At 42.4% G+C, this 27976-nt stretch overlaps 1 protein-coding gene across 3 annotated transcripts; it reads left to right on the top strand.

Moving 5' to 3' along the window:
- The first annotated feature begins 2309 nt into the window (after window positions 1–2309).
- On the top strand, window positions 2310–27976 carry Cyp2a2 (cytochrome P450, family 2, subfamily a, polypeptide 2). Of its 3 annotated transcripts, none has more exons than NM_012693.1 (9): window positions 2320–2505; window positions 2971–3133; window positions 7456–7605; window positions 7823–7983; window positions 9208–9384; window positions 24626–24764; window positions 25180–25367; window positions 25883–26024; window positions 27024–27976. In NM_012693.1, the coding sequence occupies exons 1-9, from the start codon at window positions 2329–2331 to the stop codon at window positions 27203–27205; spliced, it is 1479 nt and encodes a 492-aa protein (NP_036825.1). In that variant the 5' UTR covers window positions 2320–2328; the 3' UTR covers window positions 27206–27976. The 3 variants fall into 3 exon arrangements, with proteins under 3 accessions (XP_063137137.1, NP_036825.1, XP_063137136.1); XM_063281066.1 differs by having other exon boundaries at window positions 2382–2505; window positions 2926–3133; window positions 27024–27718; XM_063281067.1 differs by lacking the exon at window positions 2971–3133 and having other exon boundaries at window positions 2310–2505; window positions 27024–27718.

The raw sequence follows: 27976 nt of genomic DNA on the forward strand, positions 1-27976 counted from the left end.
GCAGTTAAGAGCACTGACTGCTCTTCCAGAGGTCCTGAGTTCAATTCCCAGAACCACATGATGGCTCACAACAATCTGCAATGGGATTCAAAGATCACTTCTGGTGTGTCTAAAGACAGTGACAATGTACTCATATACATGAAAGAAAGAATGAAATCTTTAAAACTTTCAAAAGCTGAAGACATGCTCCCTATATTATTCCAGGCAAATCGAAGAATTTGAATTCTATCACAAACTACAATACTCACATCAATGAGGGTTCTTTTCATGTGCTCAACCACACAAATGTAGATTTTTAGTTATGGATTTGATCTGGGGAACCTAGACATGGACAGTCTCCAGATAATGCCCACAGTTACCAATACAGCATCCCTCTCAACATAGCCTTTGAAGAGTGTGCTATAGGTTGGCCTGTTCACCTCATCCACTTAACTCCTCAGCTTGGTCTCCCAAAGCCTCTTTGACTGCATCCCATTCATAAAGGACCACAACCCAGTGAGGCTTTAAGAATTTTGAAGTACTGGCAGCAGCCTATGCCCTGGGGACCCCTGAGCATCTCACCAGTTCCAGGTCGGAGACTCGGCTACATACGATGGCACCGAACCCAGATACTCACTGGAAAGGACCGTACCTGGTGCTGCTGACCACCCTGACAGCCATCAACTCTCAGCCCTCACCAGCCGTGTACTAGCTGTTGGGGCTGAGAGCTGGGACCTAGAGCTGGGACCAGTTCTTCAAAAAGCTCCCTAGACTTAATTTCATGTTTGCCCCGGGTTTTATCAAGATAGGTGTGGGGATAGGCTTGATTTCTATTACAAATGATGTAACATTGCATATGTTAGTACTCCTAACACTTCTTGGGACTGTGCCTCAGGGATCACAATCTGTATAAGTTTAGAAGTTCTAAAAGCTAGTCATGACCTTGGTGTGTAGGTTTAGATAGTGTCCAGATTGGAATCCTGATGCTAAAGACTTAGTAAGACACAAAAAAAGGAGTTGAGAATTACTTAGGGCTAAGGCTATCTAGGTGCTGCAAGGGCAGCACAAGGACATCTGCTGTTGCAATGCAAGGCTTATAGAGAATTCAGAACTGCCATTTAGGAGTAATTAAAGACTCCATGAATAAACTTAGAGAAAGGTTAGACAAAAGGCAGACAGAGAAGCGCATCAGGGATGGTTTGAGAGCTGGTTTAGTAGATCTCCTTGGATGACTACTCTGGTATTTTCCCTTATGGGACCCTTCTTAGTTTTGCTTCTGCTTCTGATTATAGGTCCATGTGTGTTAGAGAAACTAGTTAATAGGTTTGACTCCTACAAAAAGATAGAGACGCTCAACAAGGTTGGTTTGAGTCTTGGTTCACTCGGTCTCCCTGGATGACTACCCTACTCTCTGCTATATGGCTGGGCCATTACTAATAATTTTCTTGGTTTTAGTTTTTGGACCCTGCGTGACAAACAGGTTAATTGCTTTTGTTACAAATCGAGTGAGTGCTGTGCGGTTGGTTCTGAGACAACAGTACCAGTCAGTTAGGACAACTGGTGAGACCAAATAAGAGACTTGATATCAAAATTCTAAGATTAGAATTACTTAGTAGAAGAAGAGGGGAATGAAAGGAAAATTATACAGATTTAAGGTTTAAAAATATGAAGTTAAAAGAGTATGTTTCAACTCAGGACTAAACACTGTGAAAAGCAAGTCCAGGCAGCCCCGCCCTGCCGCTAGAACTAACAGACCATAAAAGGAAAGGAATGCAGAACAGACCAGGAGTACCGGATCTGACTCACAGGCCACCTGGCAGGAAGAGATAAGCCCCCAGCCCCCGACATCCAGGACGCCCCAAACCTGCCAATGTGTGTAGCTATACCTTATTACCTCATCATGTGAAATAGCCAATCATATGTGAACATGTCTATGTGCCTCGTTTGAATCCACCAATCCCCGTAACTATGCATCTGCTTCTGTACGCCCGCTTCTGCTTCCCCAATCCCTATAAAAGCCCCATGCTGGAGCTGCTGGGCGCGCAAGTCCTCCGAAGAGACTGTGTGCCTGCAGGTACCTGTGTTTTCCAATAAACCCTCTTGCTGATTGCAAAAAAAAAAAAAAAAAAAAAAAAAAAAAAAAAGAATTTTGAAGTAAGCCTGCCACCTTTCTTCCTATTTGCCCATGTTGTGGGTGTTGCAACAAAGACTGGGTCAATGTTAGAAAATAGGGTTGGGAGGCAAAAGACTCAACTAGACAAACAGGAGCAAAGGCCATCCTGTGTCCCTGGGAGTATAAAGGTACTATCTCAGCCTTGGCTATCAGTCTGTCCATCCTCACTGGCTACTATGCTGGACACAGGACTGCTCCTGGTGGTCATACTGGCCTCCCTAAGTGTCATGTTCTTGGTGTCCCTCTGGCAGCAGAAAATCAGGGAGAGATTGCCTCCAGGACCCACTCCTTTGCCTTTCATTGGAAATTATCTGCAGCTGAATATGAAAGACGTATACAGTTCCATCACACAGGTATCACTGGATGAGGGGATGGATGGGACATGGGAGTCCAAGAAGCTGGGTTGTTTTGCATGTTTTGTGGCAGAAGATTCATAGAGTAAATCCAAAGTCTTGTATTCATGGAGTTTAGAAAGATAAGGAGCGGGCTGGAGAGATGGCTCAGCGGTTAAGAGCACCATGTGCTCTTCCAAAGGTCCTGAGTTCAAATCCCAGTAACCACATGGTGGCTCACAACCATCTATAATGAGATCTGGTGCCCTCTTCTTGTATTCTTAATCATAATAAATAAATAAATCTAAAAAAATAAGATAAGGAGCTATTTCAACTCTTTGGTTTGTTGTTTGCATTCGTTTGTTTGTTTGTTTGTTTGTTTGTTTTTCAATCATTTATTTGTAGAATAACACATAATCTGACCTCTGTGTACTGGTCTAGTTCAGTGAATAAGTCATCTAACAGCCTCCATCTACCCAACATCAGCTCAGTGAGCGCTATGGTCCTGTGTTCACCATTCACCTTGGGCCTCGACGGATTGTTGTGCTTTATGGATACGATGCAGTCAAAGAGGCTTTGGTGGACCAAGCTGAGGAGTTCAGTGGACGTGGCGAACTGCCTACCTTTAATATACTCTTCAAAGGCTATGGTGAGGAGGATACCACATTGGGGAGCATGCCCAAGGACATTTGTTGGCCTCATTTAAGTAGCCTTCATCCTAACTCATCTTTCCCCTCAAGGCTGTACATAGTCCTCTGATTTTTCTCTCCATATTCAAGTTGAATGTTGCTTCTTATTGTGACCCTTCCTAGTCTTTCTATGATTCTCTGTGGGTGCTTCCTTTCATTCTTCTTCACCCTTTTCTTCCATTCTTTAACCCTCATAATACTAGGTAGGAGATAAAAAGAGATAGAGGAAAAAGGGGACACTATTGTTAGACTACTTCCTTCTGAGAGGTAATGAGTTCCTTAGGGCAAGTTTGATCATCTCAGTCAGGATATCTAATTTCTTCTTCCTGTTGTTACTTTGCACAAGGCGACTTAACAAAGCACAGCCAACAGCAACCAACCAACAACCAAAACCAATCTCTCAAGGCCCTTGCATTAAAATAACCTCTGAGGAATCCCCAGTATCCTAAGGGTCACACTCTCAGAAACTATCTGCAGTAGGCAAAATCATACCCCTGCTAGAGCACAAAATAAATCATAGGTCTCTGCTTTGGACAATCTGATTCATCCCCATATTGCATACCTGGAATTAAAAAAACATATTCCTATAATATTTCTGTATTTGTCAAAAAAAAACAAAATTCTTTTTTTTTTATCTTTAAGTAATACTCCAACTTTATTGAATAAAGGAATAAATGGAGTTTTCAAGTTTTCCCATCATGGTTATTTTTAAAGCCACCTGATACATGACAGTACTTATCAAAACAAGATGTTTATCTATTTTTGTCATTTGTATTTTTGCTTAATTTTATATTCATAAATATATTTAAATTAACTAATAGTTCATGGTAACACTTGGCACACAGGTTGCTTAAGCTGGTAATAACAGATAACAGCTCTATAGTAACTTGCAAGTTCGTACACAAATTTATTATTTTTTACATTACTGGGACCTAATGTCAGATAAGCAAATACTTGTTTTCTATCTCCCAGCCAGAACAAAAATCTGTGATGTAACGTTTTCATTGTGTAAGAGTTCCTTTTTACATTTCAATAAGAATACCATGCAACCTTTTCTGAAACAAAATGTCTGGGGTGCTAATGAAGGAAAAAGCTTAATAAGTTTATTTATTTAAATCTAATCTTCCAATAAGAAATGGAGGATCTGCTGTCTTTATTTAGAAGGCTGTGTAAATATTTTCTGTCAAAACATACCCACATGAACAAATATATACAGTTCAACACCATTCCCTACAGGAAACATGAGCACTCCACGTCACAGTTCCCATAGGACTTTTAAAGGCCTCACAGTTCTGTCTTCCCTGACTTGCTTCTATCTGGATTCCATCCACGCTTTATTAGAGGTTCTCTTCATGTCATCGTCACCACCTTCATAAATCTTCTTTACAACATTCTTTAATACCTCACTAGGTTCCAGGGACTAAGCCACTACCCAAAGACTATTCATGGACTGACCCTGGGCTCCAACCTCATAGGTAGCAATGAATAGCCTAGTAAGAGCACCAGTGGAAGGGGAAGCCCTGGGTCCTGCTAAGACTGAACCCCCAGTGAACTAGATTGTTGGGGGGAGGGCGGTAATGGGGGGAGGATGGGGAGGGGAACACCCATATAGAGGGGACGGGGTAGGGGTTAGGGGGATTTGGGCCTGGAAACAGGGAAAAGGAATAACAATCGAAATGTAAATAAGAAATACCCAAGTTAATAAAGATGGAGAAAAATAAATAAATAAAGTTGAAAGTCAAAAAAAAAAAAAGATAGTAATTCAGCAGTTCCCAGAAGTTCTGCACCTCTAATGTTCACGGGACTCTCTTCCATAAAGTTACCAGAATCAACAACAACAAAAAACTCACTAGGATCTGCCTCAGTGTCCTAGGAAGGCTTTTCTTTCTCTTTGCATTCTTTTTGCATCTGAGTTAAGTAGTCCAATTCCCTGTGTTTTCTGCTTTTTTTTTCTATAGGATAATAACTTATCAGTCTTCACATTTTTTGAATTGCTTTACACAGAGATAGGTTTCAAAAGATTATTCACAATCATGGAGTAATTCTTGCCATTGAGGTTTTTTACCAAAAGATCAAATGCCCTCTCTTTGAAGTGTACTTGCACATTCTCTGCCTGAACCTGATGAATTCCAGTTAAGGTAATGTAGATTTTCACAAACTTAACTTACTGATCCTGTCCATAATTACTGATTTCCATGGTGTATCCTGTTGCAAGAGAAGTAACCACAGCATCTGGCTTTTCACATGTGACCATTGCTCCTGGCTGCTCTCGTCTCTCTCACTAAATGTCCTCCTTCCTTTGCTTCTCTCTCTCTCTCTCTCTCTCTCTCTCTCTCTCTCTCTCTCTCTCTCTCTCTCTCTCTCACAACCTCTCGGCATTCTCCTAGATGGATGACTCCTTTTTAAAAAAAAAAAAAGAAACTATTTTTATTATTATATTTTCCAGGAGCACAGATATAATAGAGTCCAATCAATAGTTTTTAAGCTACTAACCCTTTCTAGAGATGATGAAAATAGAAAACTGGAAGAATGCCTAGGTAGCAAATGACCTTGGAAGTTAGGGACTAAAAATTTAAGTCCACATCTGTGCAAGATAAAAATTAACTCTTAGTTTGCATAAGCTCTTATTTTTTTCATAAGTCTTATTTGTTTTTTTATCTTTATTAACTTGAGTATTTCTTATTTACATTTCGATTATTATTCCCCTTCCCAGTTTCTGGGTGGATGACTCCTTTTTAACTTAGCTGATATTTTTATTCTTCTTAAACATTTATCCACACACAGAGCATCAGTCGCAGGTCTGAGGCACACCCTGCTAGTGCCTCTGGATTGTTTTTAAAGATCATTTGCTCTTACTTTTCTATCTATGGGTGTTTTGCTTATGTGTATATGTGTACACAAGTCTGGTGCCCATGGAAGCAAAAAGATGGAGTCAGATCTCCTGAACTCCAGGGGTTCCATGAGTTCTATAAGCTGTCAGGCGAGTGCTGGGGTTCAAGCACAGGTCCTCTGCAAGGTCAGCCAGTGCTCTTGAGTGCAGAGCCAGCTTTGCTGTCCATCCCCCCGCCCCCGCGCATGTATTTTTAAATGTTGTTTTACATATGTCATGTGTTGTCCCTAAGATGTGTATAATGCTTATAGAACATTACAGTCTGGTAAGTGCTGGCCAAAGTTACAGAAGTATAAAATGGCCTTGAGCAGCAAAACATTGGTTATAAGCAAGAAAGTTCAAAATAAAGAGAAAATCCACAAAGAGCCAAATATCTTTATAACATTAATTCTGTGGTTGCGATTTAACACCAAGGGGGTATCTGTTTCCCTGAACTAAGGGGCACAGAAATGGCTACTACTACTTAGGGTCAAAATAGTGACTACAGCTCAGGACACATAAGCAAAACCAGAGCCAAAGACCAGGGAGTGGTAATAAAATAATAAAAAATCCTGGCTCAGGGATTCGTCCCACCTTTCCCTGGTGAAAGACACACACAGCCTTTATATTTTAGTCTGCCTTATGCAGCACAATAGCTGGGCAGCTGCCTACCCTCCATGTTGTTAGAATCCATTTCCCTATCAATAGCCTTGAGTTGATACTTTACAAATTTCCATATTCCATTTTTGCTGTTCTTAACCCAATTTAACAGCCTTCTGGGCCACAATCTCTTGGCCCTTAGCACATGGTATCTCTCCTTTGCCCTTCTTCTCTTTCTTCTTCCTTGGCTTCCACGGAAGCTCCTCGGTCCCATTCTCCTTCCTCATGCTCTAGCCAAGGAAACCTAAACCCCTCCTATGTCCCTTCTCCCCAGCTATTAGCTGCTGGCATCTTTATTTACCAACCAAAGTAAATGGGGGCAGAGTCCCCCAGGCTAAGGGCAGATTCCAAATCTTAGAAGGCAGCACGAAGCAGTATAGTAAACAGTAAAAGAAAAAAACGCAACACCAGAGTACGTTTCTATGTATGCTGTCCTTGCTTTAATGTGGAGTTTCTGTTTTCAGAAAATGCTCAAATTTGGTTCTTTTAGCCATGTCAGCGACCTGGAGCAGCATTCTGAGTCTCTCTGCTTCTGTCTGTAACTCTCTGTTTCCTTGCCTGGCTGACTTGTTCCAACTTTCTTACTCTGACTGTGTCTGCTGCAGAGCCTCTGTTCGTTTCTTCAGTGTTCTTGCCATCTCAATCCCATCTTTGTCTCTTTTCTTTCCTCTAAGAAGGCCTTTCCAGCATGGGCCTGGGCCTTCCTCAGCCTCAGACTACCTCACCCCAACACCCATGTTCATGTCTCTACAGGTTTTTCATTGAGCAATGTGGAACAGGCCAAGCGTATCAGGCGCTTCACCATAGCCACATTGAGAGATTTTGGTGTGGGCAAGCGTGATGTACAGGAGTGTATCCTGGAGGAGGCAGGCTATTTGATCAAGACGTTGCAGGGCACTTGTGGTAAGCAAGAGACCATTAAGTGTTTGGGCAAGAGAAAGAACATCCCTGACACCTAGACCCTATGGGTTGTGGAGAAGGAGGACGGCGAAGACCGCCTACCAAACCATCTCCAGAATCTGGTGCTGAGAGATTGGTGCCTCACTCCAATTCCCACACCATCTGCTAACTCTTCTCCCTCATAATGCGAATGTCATCCAAACAATGTCACCCCTCTCAGGAGCCCCCATTGACCCTTCCATCTACCTGAGCAAAACAGTCTCCAATGTCATTAACTCCATTGTCTTCGGGAACCGCTTCGACTATGAGGACAAAGAGTTCTTGTCACTGTTGGAGATGATCGATGAAATGAATATATTTGCAGCCTCAGCCACAGGGCAGGTAAAAGATTCCAGCTCTGCCAATTGTGCTTATAATGTCCTACATTGGCCATACCGACAAAGGGCAAGGACTACCCCAACGCTCATGTCCACAAACATTCCCCTCAAAAACAGAAGCTCCCCTCAAAACCAACCTTTACCTTCAGAAAACTGAACCTTTACATCAGAGCCCACAGGAGCTATCCAGTGCTCACAATCTAATGACCTCTGGATATCTCAAGGGCCTGAGAACAAAGCCCTCTGCTTGGCTCTCTTCCCTGGGCAGGTTTCCCCCGCTTAAATTCTGACAGATCCTCTGTGTGGTCGTCCTGAAAGTTGAGACACCTGCCCAAGGGAGACAAGTGATCACCTCAGGCCCCCTCCTCCAATCCTGAGCACCTACCTGGTTCTGCAAAACTATGGCCAGTAAAGTCATTCACACTGGACACACTGCTCTCCCAAAAGATCTCACTGGCACCATGACACGAGAGTCACCTGCTTGTCTCAGGTAAATTCAGGAATGAGTAGACAGGAACCTCAACCAAGGCAACCAAGCACAGACCTCTAGATGGACTGTTTCCCCAAACACCCATACGACTGCCAACCAGCCACACACAGTCCAATTCAAAAAGGTCTGACAGGTGTGTCCCACACCTTATAACCCGAACCATCTTATCCTGAATACTTTACTATGTGGAAAACAGATTCTAATCTCAAACAAATATCAAGAGATCTAAATTCAGCCTTCTTTGGTGCCCAAACATCTAAATACTTGAGTCACTGTGATAACCCTGGCCTGAACACAGGAAACCTGGATTAATGGTCTAATCAAAAAATCAATTGAATAGTTGAATGTCTGCTAATGTCCCCTTTTGATCCAGCTCATCCAGATTGTAGGACAATGACCCTCATTCTTTAAATCAACTAGAAAATTGCAGTCTCTGGGGCTTCAGACTGTTCAGTAGTTTAAGAGCATGTACTGCTCATCCTGAGGACCTGAGTTCAGTTCCCAGTACGTATGCTGGACATTGCACAGCTCAAGGGGAGTACACCTGCACTCGTGCACATAATTAAAAGTAAAATATTCAAATGAATATAAAGAGTTCTTTCAAGAGTGGAGGTGCTGTTTGTTGCAATTCATCCTAACATAAATACATGAACACCTGGATGAATGACTTAATACAAGTGCCACTCCCACTCAATGTTGCCACTGACAAGCCTTTTCTTTTCTCCTCCCACCCCCCAGCTCTATGACATGTTCCATTCAGTGATGAAGTACCTGCCTGGACCACAGCAACAGATCATCAAGGTTACTCAGAAACTGGAAGACTTCATGATAGAGAAAGTGAGGCAGAACCATAGTACCCTGGACCCCAATTCCCCAAGGAACTTCATTGACTCCTTTCTCATCCGCATGCAAGAGGTGATCCCAATCATGGTGGATGGAATGTCTAAGACTGAGCAGCTGGAAATCACCCTAGAAAAGGAGGAGGAATATAAGCCCATTAAGTGCCCATGATTCTCCTCACAGTCCCGGTTATAGTTAAACCTCACTCTTTCACCTGTTGAGCCTTATCCAAGCCAGGGTATGGGTTAGCAAATTACCATGACAACCGATATTCCAGTGTTCCCCTATGAGACACTGTTTTCAGTATTCAACTACTTAGCATGCACTGAAGCAACTGTCGAAGACCCTGTGGAGCCTAAATTTCGCAAGGAGGGAAAGTGTGCCCAGACTTGCATGCTAACTTCATGCAGACAGAAAACTGCTTGCCTCTATGGCTCTCAGGATTTTACTATTAGCCACCTGGACTCTAGCATTTCATATCTCTGTTAGAAAATACATATCAATACACAACCCTGAACTGGGCAACCTGGGTTGTTGTATTTTTTCTTCTATTATCTGCTCTAGTAATTATGTATTGTTTTTTATTTTAATGTTGTTTTTCTTTTTTTTTTCATCTTTATTAAATTGAAGATTTCTTATTTACATTTAAATTGTTATTCCCCTTCCCGGTTTCCAGGCCAACATTCTCTAACCCCTCCCCTTCCCCTTCTATATGGGCTTCCCCTTCATATCCTCCCCCCATTACCACCCTTCCCCCAACAATCACGTTCACTGGGTGTTCAGTCTTGGCAGGACCCGGGGCTTCCCCTTCCACTGGTGCTCTTACAAGCCTCATTGCTTCCTATGAGGTTGGAGCCCAGGGTCAGTCCATGTGTAGTCGTCGGGTAGTGGCTTAGTCCCTGGAAGCTCTGGTTGCTTAGCATTGTTGTTCATATAGGGTCTCGACCCCTTCAAGCTCTTACACTCCTTTCGCTGATTCCTTCAACGGGGGTCCCGTTCTCAGTTCAGTGGTTTGCTCCTGGCATTTGCCTATGTATTTGCTGTATTCTGGCTGTGTCTCTCAGGAGAGATCTACATCCGGTTCCTGTCAGCCTGCACTTCTTTGCTTCATCCATCTTATCTAGTCTGGTGGCTGTATATGTATGGGCCACATGTGGCGCAGGCTCTGAATGGGTGTTCCTTCAGCCTCTGTTCTAAACTTTGCCTCCCTATCCCCTCCCAAGGGTATTCTTGTTCCCCTTTTAAAGAAGGAGTGAAGCATTTGCATTTTGGTCGTCCTTCTTGAGTTTCATGTGTTCTGTGTATCTAGGGTAATTCAAGCATTTGGGCTAATATCCACTTATCCATGAGTGCATACCATGTGTGTTTCTCTGTGATTGGGTTACCTCATTCAGGATGATATTTTCCAGGTCCATCCATGTGCCTATGAATTTCATGAAGTCATTGCTTTTACTGCTGAGTAATATTCCATTATGTAGATGTACCACATTTTCTGTATCCATTCCTCTATTTAGGGGCCTCTGGGTTCTCTCCAGCTTCTGGCTATTATAAATAAGGCTGCTATGAACACAGTGGAGCACCTGTCTTTGTTATATGTTGGGGCATCTTTTGGGTATATGCCCAAGAGAGGTATAGCTGGATCCTCAAGTAGTTCAATGTCCAATTTTCTGAGGAACCTCCAGACTGATTTCCAGAATGGTTGTACCAGTCTGCAATCCCACCAACAATGGAGGAGTGTTCATCTTTCTCCACATCCTCACCAGCATTTGCTGTCACCTGAGTTTTTGATCTTAGCCATTCTCACTGGTGTGAGGTGAAATCTCAGGGTTGTTTTGATTTGCATTTCCCTTATGACTAAAGATGTTGAACATTTCTTAAGGTGTTTCTCAGCCATTCGACATTCCTCAGCTATGAATTCTTTGTTTAGCTCTGAACCCCATGTTTTAATAGGGTTATTTGTCTCCCTGCAGTCTAACTTCATAAGTTCTTTGTATATTTAGGATATAAACCCTCTATCTGTTGTACGATTGGTAAAGATCTTTTCCCAATCTGTTGGTTGTTGTTTTGTCCTCACCACCATGTCCTTTGCCTTACAGAAGCTTTGCAGTTTTATAAGATCCCATTTATCGATTCGTGATCTTAGAGCATAAGCCATTGGCGTCTTGTTCAGGAAGTTTTCCCCAGTGCCCATGTGTTCGAGATGCTTCCCCACTTTTTCTTCTATTAGTTTGATTGTATCTGGTTTGATGTGGAGGTCCTTGATCCACTTGGACTTAAGCTTTGTACAGGGTGATAAGCATGGATCGATCTACATTCTTCTACATGTTGCCCTCCAGTTGAACCAGCACCATTTGCTGAAAATGCTATCTTTTTTCCATTGGATGGTTTTGGCTCCTTTGTCAAAAATCAAGTGACCATAGGTGGATGGGTTCATTTCTGAGTCTTCAATTCTATTCCATTGATCTATCTGTCTGTCTCTGTACCAATACCATGCAGTTTTTATCACTATTGCTCTGTAATACTGCTTGAGTTCAGGGATAGTGATTCCCCCTGAAGTCCTTTTGTTGTTGAGGATAGTTTTAGCTATCCTGGGTTTGTTGTTATTCCAGATGAATTTGAAAATTGTTCTGTCTAACTCTCTGAAGAAATGGATTGGTATTTTGATGGGGATTGCATTGAATCTGTAGATTGCTTTTAGTAAAAATGGTCATTTTTACTATATTAATTCTGCCAATCCATGAGCATGGGAGATTTTTCCATCTTCTGAGGTCTTCTTCAATTTCTTTCTTCAGAGTCTTGAAGTTCTTATCATAAAGATCTTTTACTTGCTTGGTTACAGTCACACCGAGGTATTTTACATTATTTGGGACTATTATGAAGGGTGTCGTTTCCCTAATTTCTTTCTCAGCTTGTTTTTCTTTTGTGTAGAGGAAGGCTACTGATTTATTTGAGTTAATTTTATACCCAGCCACTTTGCTGAAGGTGTTTATCAGCTTTAGTAGTTCTCTGGTGGAACTTTTGGGATCACTTAAATATACTATCAAATCGTCTGCAAATAGTGATAATTTGTCTTCTTCTTTTCCAATCTGTATCCCCTTGACCTCCTTTTGTTGTCTGATTGCTCTGGCTAGAACTTCAAGAACTATATTGAATAAGTAGGGAGAGAGTGGGCAGCCTTGTCTAGTCCCTGATTTTAGTGGGATTGCTTCAAGTTTCTCTCCATTTAGTTTAACCTTAGCTGGTTTGCTGTATATGGCTTTTACTATGTTTATGTATGGGCCTTGAATTCCTATTCTTTCAGGACTTTTATCCTGAAGGGGTGTTGAATTTTGTCAAATGCTTTCTCAGCATCTAATGAAATGATCATGTGGTTTTGTTCTTTCAGTTGGTTTATATAATGGATTACATTGATGGTTTTCCATATATTAAACCATCCTTGCATGCCTGGGATGAAGCCTACTTGATCATGGTGGATGATTGTTTTGATGTGCTCTTGGATTCGGTTTGCCAGAATTTTGTTGAGTATTTTTGCATCGATATTTATAAGGGAAATTGATCTGAAGTTCTCTTTCTTTATTGGGTCTTTGTGTGGTTTAGGTATAAGAGTAATTGTGGCTTCATAGAAGGAATTCGGTAATGCTCCATCTGTTTCAATTTCGTGGAATAGTTTGGATAGTATTGGTATGAGGTCTTCTATGAAGGTCTGATAGAATTCTGCACTGAACCCATCTGGACCTGGGCTCTTTTTGGTTTGGAGACTTTTAATGACTGCTTCTATTTCTTTAGGAGTTATGGGGTTGTTTAAATGGTTTATCTGTTCCTGATTTAACTTTGGTACCTGGTATCTGTTTGTATGATATCTGTCTAGGTTCTTCTGGCTTTCATAGTCTCTGGTGAGAAGTCTGATGTGATTCTGATAGGTCTGCCTTTATATGTTATGTGACCTTTTTCCCTTACTGCTTTTAATATTCTTTCTTTATTTTGTGCATTTGGTGTTTTGACTATTATGTGATTGGAGGAGTTTATTTTCTGGTCCAATCTATTTGGAGTTCTGTAAGCTTCGTGTATGTTTATGGGCATCTCTTTTTTTAGGTTAGGGAAGTTTTCTTCTATGATTTTGTTGAATGTATTTACTGGTCCTTTGAGCTGAGTATCTTCACTCTCTTCTTTTTTTTTTTTATATTTTAAAATGAATTTATTTAAGGTATCTTTTTATAGACTATGCCAAAAAAGTGGAGTATTTCCCTATGTTTATAAATGAGCACCCTCTCCTTCTAATTGAATGCAAATTAAGATAAAATGTAAATGTCTAATTAAGGTCAGGAAGTTCTGTTTTTTTTTTCAGCTATTGCATTAGTTACTTTTTTTATTTTTTTATTATTAACTTGAGTATTTCTTATATACATTTCAAGTGTTATTCCCTTTCCCGGTTTCCGGACAAACATCACCCTCCCCCCTCCCCTTCCTTATGGGTGTTCCCCTCCCAAACCTCCCCCCATTGCCACCCTCCCCGCATAGTCTAGTTCACTGGGGGTTCAGTCTTAGCAGGACCCAGGGCTTCCCCTTCCACTGGTGCTCTTACTAGGATATTCATTGCTACCTATGGGGACAGAGTCCAGGGTCAGTCCATGTATAGTCCTTAGGTAGTGGCTTAGTCCCTGGAAGCTCTGGTTGCTTGACATTGTTGTACTTTTGGGGTCTCGAGCACCTTCAAGCTCTTCCAGTTCTTTCTCTGATTCCTTCAACGGGGGACCTATTCTCAGTTCAGTGGTTTGCTGCTGGGATTCGCCTCTGTATTTGCTGTATTCTGGCTGTGTCCCTCAGGAGCGATCTACATCCGGCGCCTGTCGGTCTGCACTTCTTTGCTTCATCCATCTTGTCTAATTGGGTGGCTGTATATGTATGGGCCACCTGTGGGGCAGGCTCTGAATGGGTGTTCCTTCAGTCTCTGTTTTAATCTTTGCCTCTCCCTTCCCTGCCAAGGGTATTCTTTTTCCTCATTTAAAGAAGGAGTGAAGCATTCACATTTTGATCATCCGTCTTGAGTTTCCTTTGTTCTAGGGATCTAGGGTAATTCAAGCATTTGGGCTAATAGCCACTTATCAATGAGTGCATACCATGTATGTCTTTCTGTGAGTGGGTTAGCTCACTCAGGATGATATTTTCCAGTTCCAACCATTTGCCTACGAATTTCATAACCTCGTTGTTTTTGATAGCTGAGTAATATTCCATTGTGTAGATGTACCACATTTTCTGTATCCATTCCTCTGTTGAAGGGCATCTGGGTTCTTTCCAGTTTCTGGCTATTATAAATAAGGCTGCGATGAACAAAGTGGAGCACGTGTCTCTTTTATATGTTGAGGCATCTTTTGGGTATATGCCCAAGAGAGGTATGGCTGGATCCTCAGGCAGTTCAATGTCCAATTTTCTGAGGAACCTCCAGACTGATTTCCAGAATGGTTTTACCAGTCTGCAATCCCACCAACAATGGAGAAGTGTTCCTCTTTCTCCACATCCTCGCCAGCATCTGCTGTCACCTGAGTTTTTGATCTTAGCCATTCTCACTGGTGTGAGGTGAAATCTCAGGGTTGTTTTGATTTGCATTTCCCTTATGACTAAAGATGTTGAACATTTCTTTAGGTGTTTCTCAGCCATTCGGCATTCCTCAGCTGTGAATTCTTTGTTTAGCTCTGAACCCCATTTTTTAATAGGGTTATTTGTTTCCCTGCGGTCTAACTTCTTGAGTTCTTTGTATATTTTGGATATAAGGCCTCTATCTGTTGTAGGATTGGTAAAGATCTTTTCCCAATCTGTTGGTTGCCGTTTTGTCCTAACCACAGTGTCCTTTGCCTTACAGAAGCTTTGCAGTTTTATGAGATCCCATTTGTCGATTCTTGATCTTAGAGCATAAGCCATTGGTGTTTTGTTCAGGAAATTTTTTCCAGTGCCCATGTGTTCCAGATGCTTCCCTAGTTTTTCTTCTATTAGTTTGAGTGTGTCTGGTTTGATGTGGAGGTCCTTGATCCACTTGGACTTAAGCTTTGTACAGGGTGATAAGCATGGATCGATCTGCATTCTTCTACATGTTGCCCTCCAGTTGAACCAGCACCATTTGCTGAAAATGCTATCTTTTTTCCATTGGATGGTTTTGGCTCCTTTGTCAAAAATCAAGTGACCATAGGTGTGTGGGTTCATTTCTGGGTCTTCAATTCTATTCCATTGGTCTATCTGTCTGTCTCTGTACCAATACCATGCAGTTTTTATCACTATTGCTCTGTAATACTGCTTGAGTTCAGGGATAGTGATTCTCCCTGAAGTCCTCTTATTGTTGAGGATAGCTTTAGCTATCCTGGGTTTTTTGTTATTCCAGATGAATTTGCAAATTGTTCTGTCTAACTCTTTGAAGAATTGGATTGGTATTTTGATGGGGATTGCATTGAATCTGTAGATTGCTTTTGGTAAAATGGCCATTTTTACTATATTAATCCTGCCAATCCATGAGCATGGGAGATCTTTCCATCTTCTGAGGTCTTCTTCAATTTCTTTCCTCAGTGTCTTGAAGTTCTTATTGTACAGATCTTTTACTTGCTTGGTTAAAGTCACACCGAGGTACTTTATATTATTTGGGTCTATTATGAAGGGTGTCGTTTCCCTAATTTCTTTCTCGGCTTGTTTCTCTTTTGTATAGAGGAAGGCAACTGATTTATTTGAGTTAATTTTATACCCAGCCACTTTGCTGAAGTTGTTTATCAGCTTTAGTAGTTCTCTGGTGGAACTTTTGGGATCACTTAAATATACTATCATGTCGTCTGCAAATAGTGATATTTTGACCTCTTCTTTTCCAATCTGTATCCCCTTGATCTCCTTTTGTTGTCTGATTGCTCTGGCTAGAACTTCAAGAACTATATTGAATAAGTAGGGAGAGAGTGGGCAGCCTTGTCTAGTCCCTGATTTTAGTGGGATTGCTTCAAGTTTCTCTCCTTTTAGTTTAATGTTAGCAACTGGTTTGCTGTATATGGCTTTTACTATGTTTAGGTATGGGCCTTGAATACCTATTCTTTCCAGGACTTTTATCATGAAGGGGTGTTGAATTTTGTCAAATGCTTTCTCAGCATCTAATGAAATGATCATGTGGTTCTGTTCTTTCAGTTTGTTTATATGATGGATCACATTGATGGTTTTCCTTATATTAAACCATCCCTGCATGCCTGGGATGAAGCCTACTTGATGATGGTGGATGATTGTTTTGATGTGCTCTTGAATTCGGTTTGCCAGAATTTTATTGAGTATTTTTGCGTCAATATTCATAAGGGAAATTGGTCTGAAGTTCTCTTTCTTTGTTGGGTCTTTGTGTGGTTTAGGTATAAGAGTAATTGTGGCTTCATAGAAGGAATTCGGTAGGGCTCCATCTGTTTCAATTTTGTGGAATAGTTTGGATAATATTGGTATAAGGTCTTCTATGAAGGTTTGATAGAATTCTGCACTAAACCCGTCTGGACCTGGGCTCTTTTTGGTTGGGAGACCTTTAATGACTGCTTCTATTTCCTTAGGAGTTATGGGGTTGTTTAACTGGTTTATCTGTTCCTGATTTAACTTCGATACCTGGTATCTGTCTAGGAAATTGTCCATTTCCTGAAGATTTTCAAGTTTTGTTGAATATAGGTTTTTATAGTAAGATCTGATGATTTTTTGAATTTCCTCTGAATCTGTAGTTATGTCTCCCTTTTCATTTTTGATTTTGTTAATTTGGACGCACTCTCTGTGTCCTCTCGTTAGTCTCGCTAAGGGTTTATCTATCTTGTTGATTTTCTCAAAGAACCAACTTTTGGTTCTGTTGATTCTTTCTATGGTCCTTTTTGTTTCTACTTGGTTGATTTCAGCTCTGAGTTTGATTATTTCCTGCCTTCTACTCCTCCTGGGTGTATTTGCTTCTTTTTGTTCTAGAGCTTTTAGGTGTGCTGTCAAGCTGCTGACATATGCTCTTTCCTGTTTCTTTCTGCAGGCACTCAGCGCTATGAGTTTTCCTCTTAGCACAGCTTTCATTGTGTCCCATAAGTTTGGGTATGTTGTACCTTCATTTTCATTAAATTCTAAAAAGTTTTTAATTTCGTTCTTTATTTCTTCCTTGACCAGGTTATCATTGAGTAGAGCATTGTTCAATTTCCACGTATATGTGGGCATTCTTCCCTTATTGTTATTGAAGACCAGTTTTAGGCCGTGGTGGTCCGATAGCACGCATGGGATTATTTCTATCTTTCTGTACCTGTTGAGGCCCGTTTTTTGACCAATTATATGGTCAATTTTGGAGAAAGTACCATGAGGAGCTGAGAAGAAGGTATATCCTTTTGCTTTAGGATAGAATGTTCTATAAATATCCGTTAAGTCCATTTGGCTCATGACTTCTCTTAGTCTGTCTACATCTCTGTTTAATTTCTGTTTCCATGATCTGTCCATTGATGAGAGTGGGGTGTTGAAATCTCCCACTATTATTGTGTGAGGTGCAATGTGTGTTTTGAGCTTTAGTAAGGTTTCTTTTACATATGTAGGTGCCCTTGTATTTGGGGCATAGATATTTAGGATTGAGAGTTCATCTTGGTGGATTTTTCCTTTGATGAATATGAAGTGTCCTTCCTTATCTTTTTTGATGACTTTTAGTTGGAAATTGATTTTATTTGATATTAGAATGGCTACTCCAGCTTGCTTCTTCTGACCATTTGCTTGGAAAATTGTTTTCCAGCCTTTGACTCTGAGGTAATGTCTGTCTTTGTCTCTGAGGTGTGTTTCCTGTAGGCAGCAGAATGTAGGGTCCTCGTTGCGTATCCAGTTTGTTAATCTATGTCTTTTTATTGGGGAGTTGAGGCCATTGATATTGAGAGATATTAAGGAATAGTGATTATTGCTTCCCGTTATATTCATATTTGGAAGTGAGGTTATGTTTGTGTGCTTTCATTCTCTTTGTTTTGTTGCCAAGATGATTAGTTTCTTGCTTCTATGGTATAGCTTGCCTCCTTATGTTGGGCTTTACCCTTTATTATTCTTTGTAGTGCTGGACTTGTAGAAAGATATTGTGTAAATTTGGTTTTGTCATGGAAAATCTTGGTTTCTCCATCTATGTTAATTGAGAGTTTTGCAGGATACAGTAACCTGGGCTGGCATTTGTGTTCTCTTAGGGTCTGTATGACATCTGTCCAGGATCTTCTGGCCTTCATAGTTTCTGGCGAAAAGTCTGGTGTGATTCTGATAGGTCTGCCTTTATATGTTACTTGACCTTTTTCCCTTACTGCTTTTAATATTCTTTCTTTATTTTGTGCGTTTGGTGTTTTGACAATTATGTGACGGGAGGTGTTTCTTTTCTGGTCCAATCTATTTGGAGTTCTGTAGGCTTCTTGTATGCCTATGGGTATCTCTTTTTTTAGGTTAGGGAAGTTTTCTTCTATGATTTTGTTGAAGATACTTACTGGTCCTTTGAGCTGGGAGTCTTCACTCTCTTCTATACCTATTATCCTTAGGTTTGATCTTCTCATTGAGTCCTGGATTTCCTGTATGTTTTGGACCAGTAGCTTTTTCCGCTTTACATTATCTTTGACAGTTGAGTCAATGATTTCTATGGAATCTTCTGCTCCTGAGATTCTCTCTTCCATCTCTTGAATTCTGTTGGTGAAGCTTGTATCTACAGCTCCTTGTCTTTTCTTTTGATTTTCTATGTCCAGGGTTGTTTCCATGTGTTCTTTCTTGATTGCTTCTATTTCCATTTTTAATTCCTTCAACTGTTTGATTGTGTTTTCCTGGAATTCTTTCAGGGATTTTTGCGATTCCTCTCTGTAGGCTTCTACTTGTTCTCTAAGGGAGTTCTTTATGTATTTCTTGAAGTCCTCCAGCATCATGATCAAATATGATTTTGAAACTAGGTCTTGCTTTTCTGGTGTGTTTGGATATTCCGTGTTTGCTTTGGTGGGAGAATTGGGCTCTGATGATGCCATGTAGTCTTGGTTTCTGTTGCTTGGGTTCCTGTGCTTGCCTCTCGCCATCAGATTATCTCTAGTGTTACTTTGTTCTGCTATTTCTGACAGTGGCTAGACTGTCCTATAACCTGTGTGTCAGGAGTGCTGTAGACCTGTTTTCCTGTTTTCTTTCAGCCAGTTATGGGGACAGAGTGTTCTGCTTTCGGGCGTGTAGTTTTTCCTCTCTACAGGTCTTCAGCTGTTCCTGTGGGCCTGTGTCTTGAGTTCACCAGGCAGGTTTCTTGCAGGGGAAAAAATTGGTCCTACCTGTGGTTCCAAGGCTCAAGTTTGCTCGTGGGGTACTGCCTAAGTCCTCTCCGCTGTGGCAGGGACCGGGAAAATCTGTGCCGCTGCTTCCGGGAGCCTCCGTGCACCAGGGTTTCAGATGATGTTTGGTGTTTTCCTCTGGCGCCTGGATGTACACAGAGTGCAGTCTCTTCTGGTTTCCCAGGCGTGTCCGCCTCTCTAAAGGTTCAGCTCTCCCTCCCACGGGATTTGGGTGCAGAGAACTGTTTCTCCGGTCTGTTTCCTTCAGGTTCCGGCAGTGTCTCAGGCGCAGGGGTCCTGCCGCTCCTGGGCCCTCCCCTACGGGAACCCAGAGGCCTTATACAGTTGCCTCTTGGGCCAGGGATGTGGGCAGGGGTGGGCAGTGTTGGTGGTCTCCTCCGCTCTGCAGCCTCAGGAGTGCCCACCTGATCAGGCGGTGAGGTCTCTCTCCCACGGGGTTTGGGAGCAGAGAGCTGCTGCGGTCCGGGATCCGCCGGTGTGGGACTTCCGGTAAACACAGGAAGTGCCCGGCCTTAGAGGAATTTTGCCTCTGTGTGTCCTGAGTTCACCAGGCAAGTTTCTTGCAGGGGAAAAGTTCGTCCTACCTGCAGTTCCAAGGCTCAAGTTTGCTCGTGGGGTACTGCCTAAGTCCTCTCCGCTGTGGCAGCAACCGGGAAGATCTGCGCCGCTCTTTCCAGGAGCCTCCGTGCACCAGGGTTCCAGATGGCGTTTGGTGTTTTCCTCTGGCGCCTGGATGTGCACAGAGTGCAGTCTCTTCTGGTTTCCCAGGCGTGTTCGCCTCTCTGAAGGTTCAGCTCTCCCTCCCACGGGATTTGGGTGCAGAGAACTGTTTCTCCGGTCTGTTTCCTTCAGGTTCCGGCAGTGTCTCAGGCGCAGGGGTCCTGCCGCTCCCGGGCCCTCCCCCACGGGAGCCCAGAGGCCTTATACAGTTTCCTCTTGGGCCAGGGATGTGGGCAGGGGTGGGCAGTGTTGGTGGTCTCCTCCGCTCTTCAGCCTCAGGAGTGCCCACCTGATCAGGCGGTGGGGTCTCTCTCCCACGGGGTTTGGGAGCAGAGAGCTGCTGCGGTCCGGGATCCACCGGTGTGGGACTTCCGGTAAACACAGGAAGTGCCTGGCCTTAGAGGAATTTTGCCTCTGTGTGTCCTGAGTTCACCAGGCAGGTTTCTTGCAGGGGAAATGTTGGTCCTACCTGCAGTTCCAAGGCTCAAGTTTGCTCGTGGGGTACTGCCTAAGTCCTCTCCGCTTTCACTCTCTTCTATACCTATTATCCTTAGGTTTGATCTTCTCATTGAGTCCTGGATTTCTTGTATGTTTTGGACCAGTAGCTTTTTCCGTTTTACATTATCTTTGACTGTTGTGTCGATGATTTCTACGGAATCTTCTGCTCCTGAGATTCTCTCTTCTATCTCTTGTATTCTGTTAGTAATGCTTGTATATACGGCTCCTTGTCACTTCCTTTGGTTTTCTATATCCAGGGTTGTTTCCCTTTGTGCTTTCTTTATTGAGTCTATTTCCCTTTTTAATTCCTTCACCTGTTTGATTGTGTTTTCCTGGAATTCTTTCAGAGATTTTTGTGATTCCTCTCTATAGGCTTCCACTTGTTTATTTATGTTTTCCTGTGTTTCTCTAAGGGAGTTCTTCATGTCTTTCTTGAAGTCCTCCAGCAACATGATCAAATATGATTTTAAATCTAGATCTTGTTTTTCTGGTGTTTGGATATTCAGTGTTTGCTTTGGTGCTAGGATTGGGCTCTGATGATGCCATGTAGTCTTGGTTTCTGTTGCTTGGGTTCCTGCACTTGCCTCTCACCATCAGGTTGTCTCTGGTGTTACCTTGTTCTGCTATTTCTGACAGTGGCTAGACTGTCCTATAAGCCTGTGTGTCAGGAGTGCTGTAGACCTCTTTTCCTGTTTTCTTTCAGCCAGTTGTAGGAACAGAGTGTTCTGCTTTTGGGCGTGTAGTCTTTCCTCTCTACTGGTCTTCAGCTGTTCCTGTGGGCCTGTGTCCTGAGTCCACCAGGCTGGTCGCTTGGAGCAGAAAAGTTGATCTTGTCTGTGGTCCTGCGACCTAAGTTGCTTGTGGGAGTGGGGGTGCTGCTTTTGAGCTCTCTGTCAGGGTGGCAACCCGGATGGCCTGCGCCGCCTTTTCCTGGAACCCCCGTGCACCTGAGTCCCAGATGGCATTAGGTCTTTTCCTCTGGAGTCAGAAATGTGGGCAGAGTGTAGTCTCTTCTGGCTTCCCAGGTATGTCTGCCCCTCTGAAGGTTTAGCTCTCCCTCCCACGGGATTTGGGTGCAGATAACTGTTGACTGGGTCCCTTCTGTGGGGGCGGTGTCTGGACTGCCTTGTTTTTCCTTTATTGGATTTTTTTATTTATATTTTAAATGTTATCCCCTTTCCCAGTTTCCTGAAACCTGCTATCTCTCCATGGTTCTATGAGGGTTCTCTCCCACCTACACACTACTCTCTCCCACCTATGTGTACTGACATTCACCTAACACTGGGGCATCAAGCCTGGACAGAACCAAGGGCCTCTCCTACCATTGATGCCCGATAGGGCTATCCTCTGCGACACATGTGGCTGAAGCCATAGGTTCATCCCCGTGTACTCTTGGGATAGTGGGTAAGTCTCTGGGTTCTCTGGAGGTGGGGAGATCATCTGGTTGATATTGTTGTACTTCTTATAGGGTTGCAAACTCCTTCAGCTCCTTCAGTTCTTTCTCTAACTCCTCCATTGCAGACCCCCTTCTCAGTCCAATAGTTGGCTGCCAGCATCTGCCTTTGTTTTTCTCAGGTTCTGGCAGAGCCTCTCAGGAGACACCTGTATCAGGATCCTGTCTACATGTACTTCTTGGCATCCACAATATTGTCTGGGTTTAGTGGATGTATAAGGGATGGGTCTCCAGTTGGAACAGTCTCTGAATGACCTTTCCTTAAGTATCTGCTCCAAACTTTGTCTCTGTATTTCCTCCTGTGAGTATTTTTGTTCCCCATTCTTAGGACTGAAGCATCCGCACTTTGGTCTCCCTTCTTCTTGAGCTTCAGGTGGTCTCTGAGTTGTATCTAGGGTATTCTGAGCTTTTGGGCTGATATCCATTTCTCAATGAGTGCATACCATGTGTGTTATTTTGTGACTGGGCTGCCTCACTCAGAATGATATTTTCTAGTTCAATCTATTTGCCTAAGAATTGCATTAAGTCATTGTTTAAATATCAGAGTAGTAACCAAGTGTGCAAATGTACCATATTTTCTGAATCCATTTCTCTGTTGAAGGGCATCTAGGTTCTTTCCAATTTCTGGCTATTATAAGTAAAGCTGCAATGAACATAGTGGAGCATGTGTCCTTGTTGTATGTTGGAGTATTTCTTGGGTATATGTCCGAGAGTTGTATAGCTGGATCTTCAGGTATTACAATGTCCAATTTTCTGAAGACCCACCAGACTGATCCCACCAACAATGAAGGAGTGTTTCTCTTTCTCCACATCCTCGCCAGCATCTGCTGTCACCTAAGTTTTGATCTTAGCCATTCTGAGGGGTGTGAGGTAAAATCTCAGGGTCACATTGATTTGTATTTGCCTGATGACTAAGGATGTTGAAATTTCATTAGATGATTCTCGGCCAATTGATACTCTCTGTTGAGAACTCTTTGTTTAGCTCTATAACCTATTTTTGATAAAGTTATTTGATTCTCTGGAATCTAACTTCTTGAATTCTTTGTATATATTGGACAATAGCCCTCTATCAGATGTACAATTGGTAAAGAGCTTTTCCCAATCTGTTGGTTGTCGTTTTGTCCTAATAACAGTGTCCTTTGCCTTACAGAAGCTTTGCAATTTTATGAAGTCCCATTTGTTGATTCTTGATCTTAGAGCATAAGCCCTTGGTGTTCTCTTCAGGAAATTCTCCCATGTGCCCTGTGTTCAAGGCTCTTACCCGCTTTCTCTTCTATTAGTTTCAGTGCATCTGGTTTTATTTTAATTTTGTTTTATTTTTCTTGTATATTTTTGTACTTACACTTCAAATGCTATCTCCTTTGTACATTCTCTGATATCTCCTCCCTGTCCCCATGCTTCTATGAGGATGCTCTCACTTCCACCCACCCACTCCCACCTCAATGCCTTGACATTCACCTACATTGGGGAAATGGGCCTTTACTGGACCAAGGACTTTTCCTCCTATTAATGATGGACAATGCCATCCTCTGCTATATATACAGCTGAAGCCATGCTTCCCTCCATTTGTACTCTTTGGTTGGGGGTTTAGTCTCTGGGAGCTCTGAGGGAAGAGTCTGGTTGGTTGATAATTTTGCTCTTCCAGCCATGAAATGAAAGACAGTCACCTATACAGAGAAACAAGCAAAGCTTCTCCTGCAAACCAAAGATTCCAAACACAACCTGGACATTGCTTTTCCAACCATTGGTCTGGACACTTTGAGAACTAGATACAAAGAAAATTCCAGAAGTGCTGCCACTTGGGTCCATTTCTGAGGAATTTAATCCACAGTTGATGGCTGCTTAGAGATGATGAAATCATATTCCTTTGCAGTGTGGCTACTAGTAAATTGCCCTTTCTCAAGTGAAGAACCACTCACCCATATGCATGCAGCCACACCTAATTATAAGCAGATCTCCCCCCAAATAAAAACAGGAAAATATGAGGAAGACTTATTAGAAATTAGAAATGGTTCAATAAAATAAAAATAGAGATAATGGAGGGGAATATGTTTAAGGTGCATTTCACATATATGTCTGAAAAATGAAGACTCAAGATTCAGTGGGTATGGAATGGGATTCATCTGGGAGGGCTTGAGGGAGGGGTGTGAATGTATTCACAGTACAATAAATGAAATTCTCAAAGAAATAATAAAAATATTTATACAATAATGACTAGAAATGTTTTAGAAAATTAAAACCCTTAGTGTTCCCCAAAAGGAGTACAAAATGATAAATAGATTTGCGTTCTCTCTCTCTCTGTCTCTGTCTCTGTCTCTGTCTCTCTGTCTCTCTCTCTCTCTCTCTCCCCCCCCAGGAGAAATATGTTAATTCAGAATTCCACATGAACAACCTAGTGATGTCATCATTAGGCCTCCTCTTTGCTGGGACTGGGTCAGTCAGCTCCACGCTATACCATGGTTTCCTGCTACTCATGAAGCATCCAGATGTGGAAGGTGAGGCTGGCTGTGTGGCAAGGAAGTTGGGAACCCCAGATTCTCCAACCTGACAATGACCCTCACCTCTCCCAGATCCCTGGATGCTCAGACATCCTGACTATGCAGACACAGAGGCATATTAAATGCATAAACAGAGTACTAAGTTAAAATATTAAACATTCTGAAATTGATTTCCCACTGACTGCCAGATCCCTGTTCTCTGTTCCCTGACTTCTCCTTCTCCCCACCATGATTTGGTCATGAAAAGGATAAAATGATCCTGGCCAGCATTTAGGTATGGATGTATGTATAGATGGTCTAAATGCATGTTTACAGAGACATGTAATACATACAGTGGTACACATGTGAACTATTCCACATGCTTTGAGGTCTCTGGATTTTTAGAAACAGCCCATCTTCCTTTGTCTTCCAGCCAAGGTCCATGAGGAAATTGAGCGAGTGATCGGCAGGAACCGACAGCCTCAGTATGAGGACCACATGAAGATGCCCTACACCCAGGCTGTGATCAATGAGATCCAAAGATTTTCTAACTTGGCTCCCTTGGGCATTCCTCGAAGGATTATCAAGAACACAACCTTCCGTGGCTTCTTCCTCCCCAAGGTGCAGCCAGGCCCACCCAAGTAGGGGCCTCCAACCCACTCCCTGATGCTTCAGGGCCTCTTTCCATCTACAGCCATCTAACTCAACTCTAATTCCTCCAACCAAAGAATTCCCCCCAACTACCATATTAGGCCCATGAGAGTCCTCTACTTAGGTTACTCTCACCTCTCCTAGACTTAGTACCTCGGGGAATTCACCCACATGTCCCCAACTTCTTGTCACACTGCTTTGAACTCCAAGTTCTATCTGATCTTCTGCCTTACTACTATCCAATCTCTCAACTCCTGGGCTAACACACTAACACATTATCTCAGAACATGATTCCCCTAGAGCTCAAATCTCCAATTTCTGGTGGCACGCATCACAGCCCCTCAAAACTCCTATTCCCTAATGCCCTTTCCTCAGGAGACCCCCAACTCTGTGCCTTTCCGTTCTCTTCATTTGGACACTAGCACCACTTGGGGTCCTTTCTCCATCAACCCATCTTCTCAAATTTCCTTTCTTTCCTCTTCCAGGGCACCGATGTATTCCCTATAATAGGTTCTCTGATGACAGAACCAAAGTTCTTCCCTAACCACAAAGACTTCAACCCCCAGCACTTCCTGGATGACAAGGGACAGTTGAAGAAGAATGCTGCATTTCTCCCTTTTTCCATTGGTAAGGAGACAGTGGGTTATTAGACCACTGCTCATACCAACAGGGATAACTCATGCCAGTTCCCATCTCTGTGATTCTGCCTAGCATCAGGCTAACCAGGTACAATCCCTGCACCTCCCAAGCACCACGACTCAGGTCAAAGTATCAATGAGATCAGTGATCTCTTTCAGAGACTGGGAAGCGGTTCAGAACACCAAATTTCCCAGGTCATGCTCATGCAAGCAATTTCTTCATACTCTTTTTAAAGCAGTTTTAAATGATTTTTTTGTTATTTTTTAATAATTCATCTAATGTGCATTGGTGTGAGGTTGTCAGATTCATTAGAACTGGACTTATAGACATTTTATCTGCCATGTGGGTGCTGAGAATTGAACCTTGGTTCTTCAGAAGAGCAGACAGTGCTCTTAACCAGTGAGCCATCTCCCAGCCCCATATTCAAATTTTAAAAAGGGGATAACAACCAGGTGGTGGTGGTACATGTCTTTAAACCCAGTACTCAAGAAGCAGAAGCAGGTGGATATCTAAGTTCAATGCCAGCTGGATCTATAGAGTAAGTTAGAAGAAAACCCAGACTAAATGGAGGAAACCCTGACTTAAAAAACTAAAAATAAATAAATAATAGATAGATAGATGCATGCATGTATACATACATATATGCATACCTACATGCATGCATACATAGATACATAGATGACTCAGAGATAATTAGATGAATAAATAAATAAACAAGACCACAGCAGGCATCCACATCTGAGAATAAAATTAATAATTGGTAGAGGAAGCATCTGGACTCCATATTGCTTCAGCCTACAATGAGTTGCCCCACTTTGTGTGTAGGGACACTGGGGTTCTGAGAGGGTTAGGAACCTTTCCTAATGATCACTCATGCTCCAGGTTAGCACCCCTTTTCCCTAAGAGAACAAGGCTGCTCACTGGGTACTGAGGGAAAGAAGTGAGATCTTGCTCCAAGTCTGTGCTCCTTACTTCTCTCCTCTTTAGGAAAGCGATTCTGCTTGGGAGATAGCCTGGCTAAAATGGAGCTCTTCCTGCTGCTCACCACCATCTTGCAGAACTTCCGTTTTAAGTTCCCAATGAATCTAGAAGACATCAACGAGTACCCCAGTCCCATAGGGTTTACCAGGATCATACCAAATTACACCATGAGCTTCATGCCCATCTGATTCTGAGTTGAATCAAGGTGGGGCAAGAGGGAGGGAGAGCCTGAAGTGGGGCCAGGGTGCAGGTGGAGAGAACAGAGAAGATGAAGATGAGGGTTAAGAAGGGACCACACCCATGGAAGAAACACAAAAGACTTCTCAGTTTGGTAAAATTGTAACAGTCCTAATAAAAAGAAAGAAACACCCAGTAGGCAGCAGTAACAACAACTGAGACTCATGGGGCAAAGGTGGCTCACCTCTGCAGAAGCTGTCCTGCCCTTCTCTCACTCAGTCCTCTACACAAGAGCAGCATGTCCCCAAGCCCAACGTACAGGTTCAAAAGATAGAACTTAAAAAATTTGAACCTAAACTGAGGTGGAAAAGACACAGTTAGCTAGGATTGACACATTGGACTCTATCACCAGCATTCAGGAGGGAGGGAACATGGCTCCCTAGGAGGCCTGCCAGAATTACAAAGTGAAACTCATCTCAAAAAAGGAACAACAGAAAATAAAATTTCAAATTGATTTCTCTTAGACCATAAGAGTCCAGATCTGTATCCAAAGCTATTTGGTTATATTTTTTGTTATTGTTGTTTTGTTTACACATTGTGTTTTTCTTTCGGTTTGTAAGTCTGTTTGGGATATTTAATTTACATTTACTGATTAGTGTGGGTGGTAGGGCATACCATGGCTCAAATGTGGAAACCAAAGAAAAGCTTTTGGAAGTGTCATCTCCCTTACAATACGTGTGTCCAAGAACTCAAATTCAGACAATAAAGCTTGATAGCAAGCA

Source organism: Rattus norvegicus, chromosome 1 (assembly GCF_036323735.1).
Source record: "Rattus norvegicus strain BN/NHsdMcwi chromosome 1, GRCr8, whole genome shotgun sequence".
NCBI lineage: Eukaryota > Metazoa > Chordata > Mammalia > Rodentia > Muridae > Rattus > Rattus norvegicus.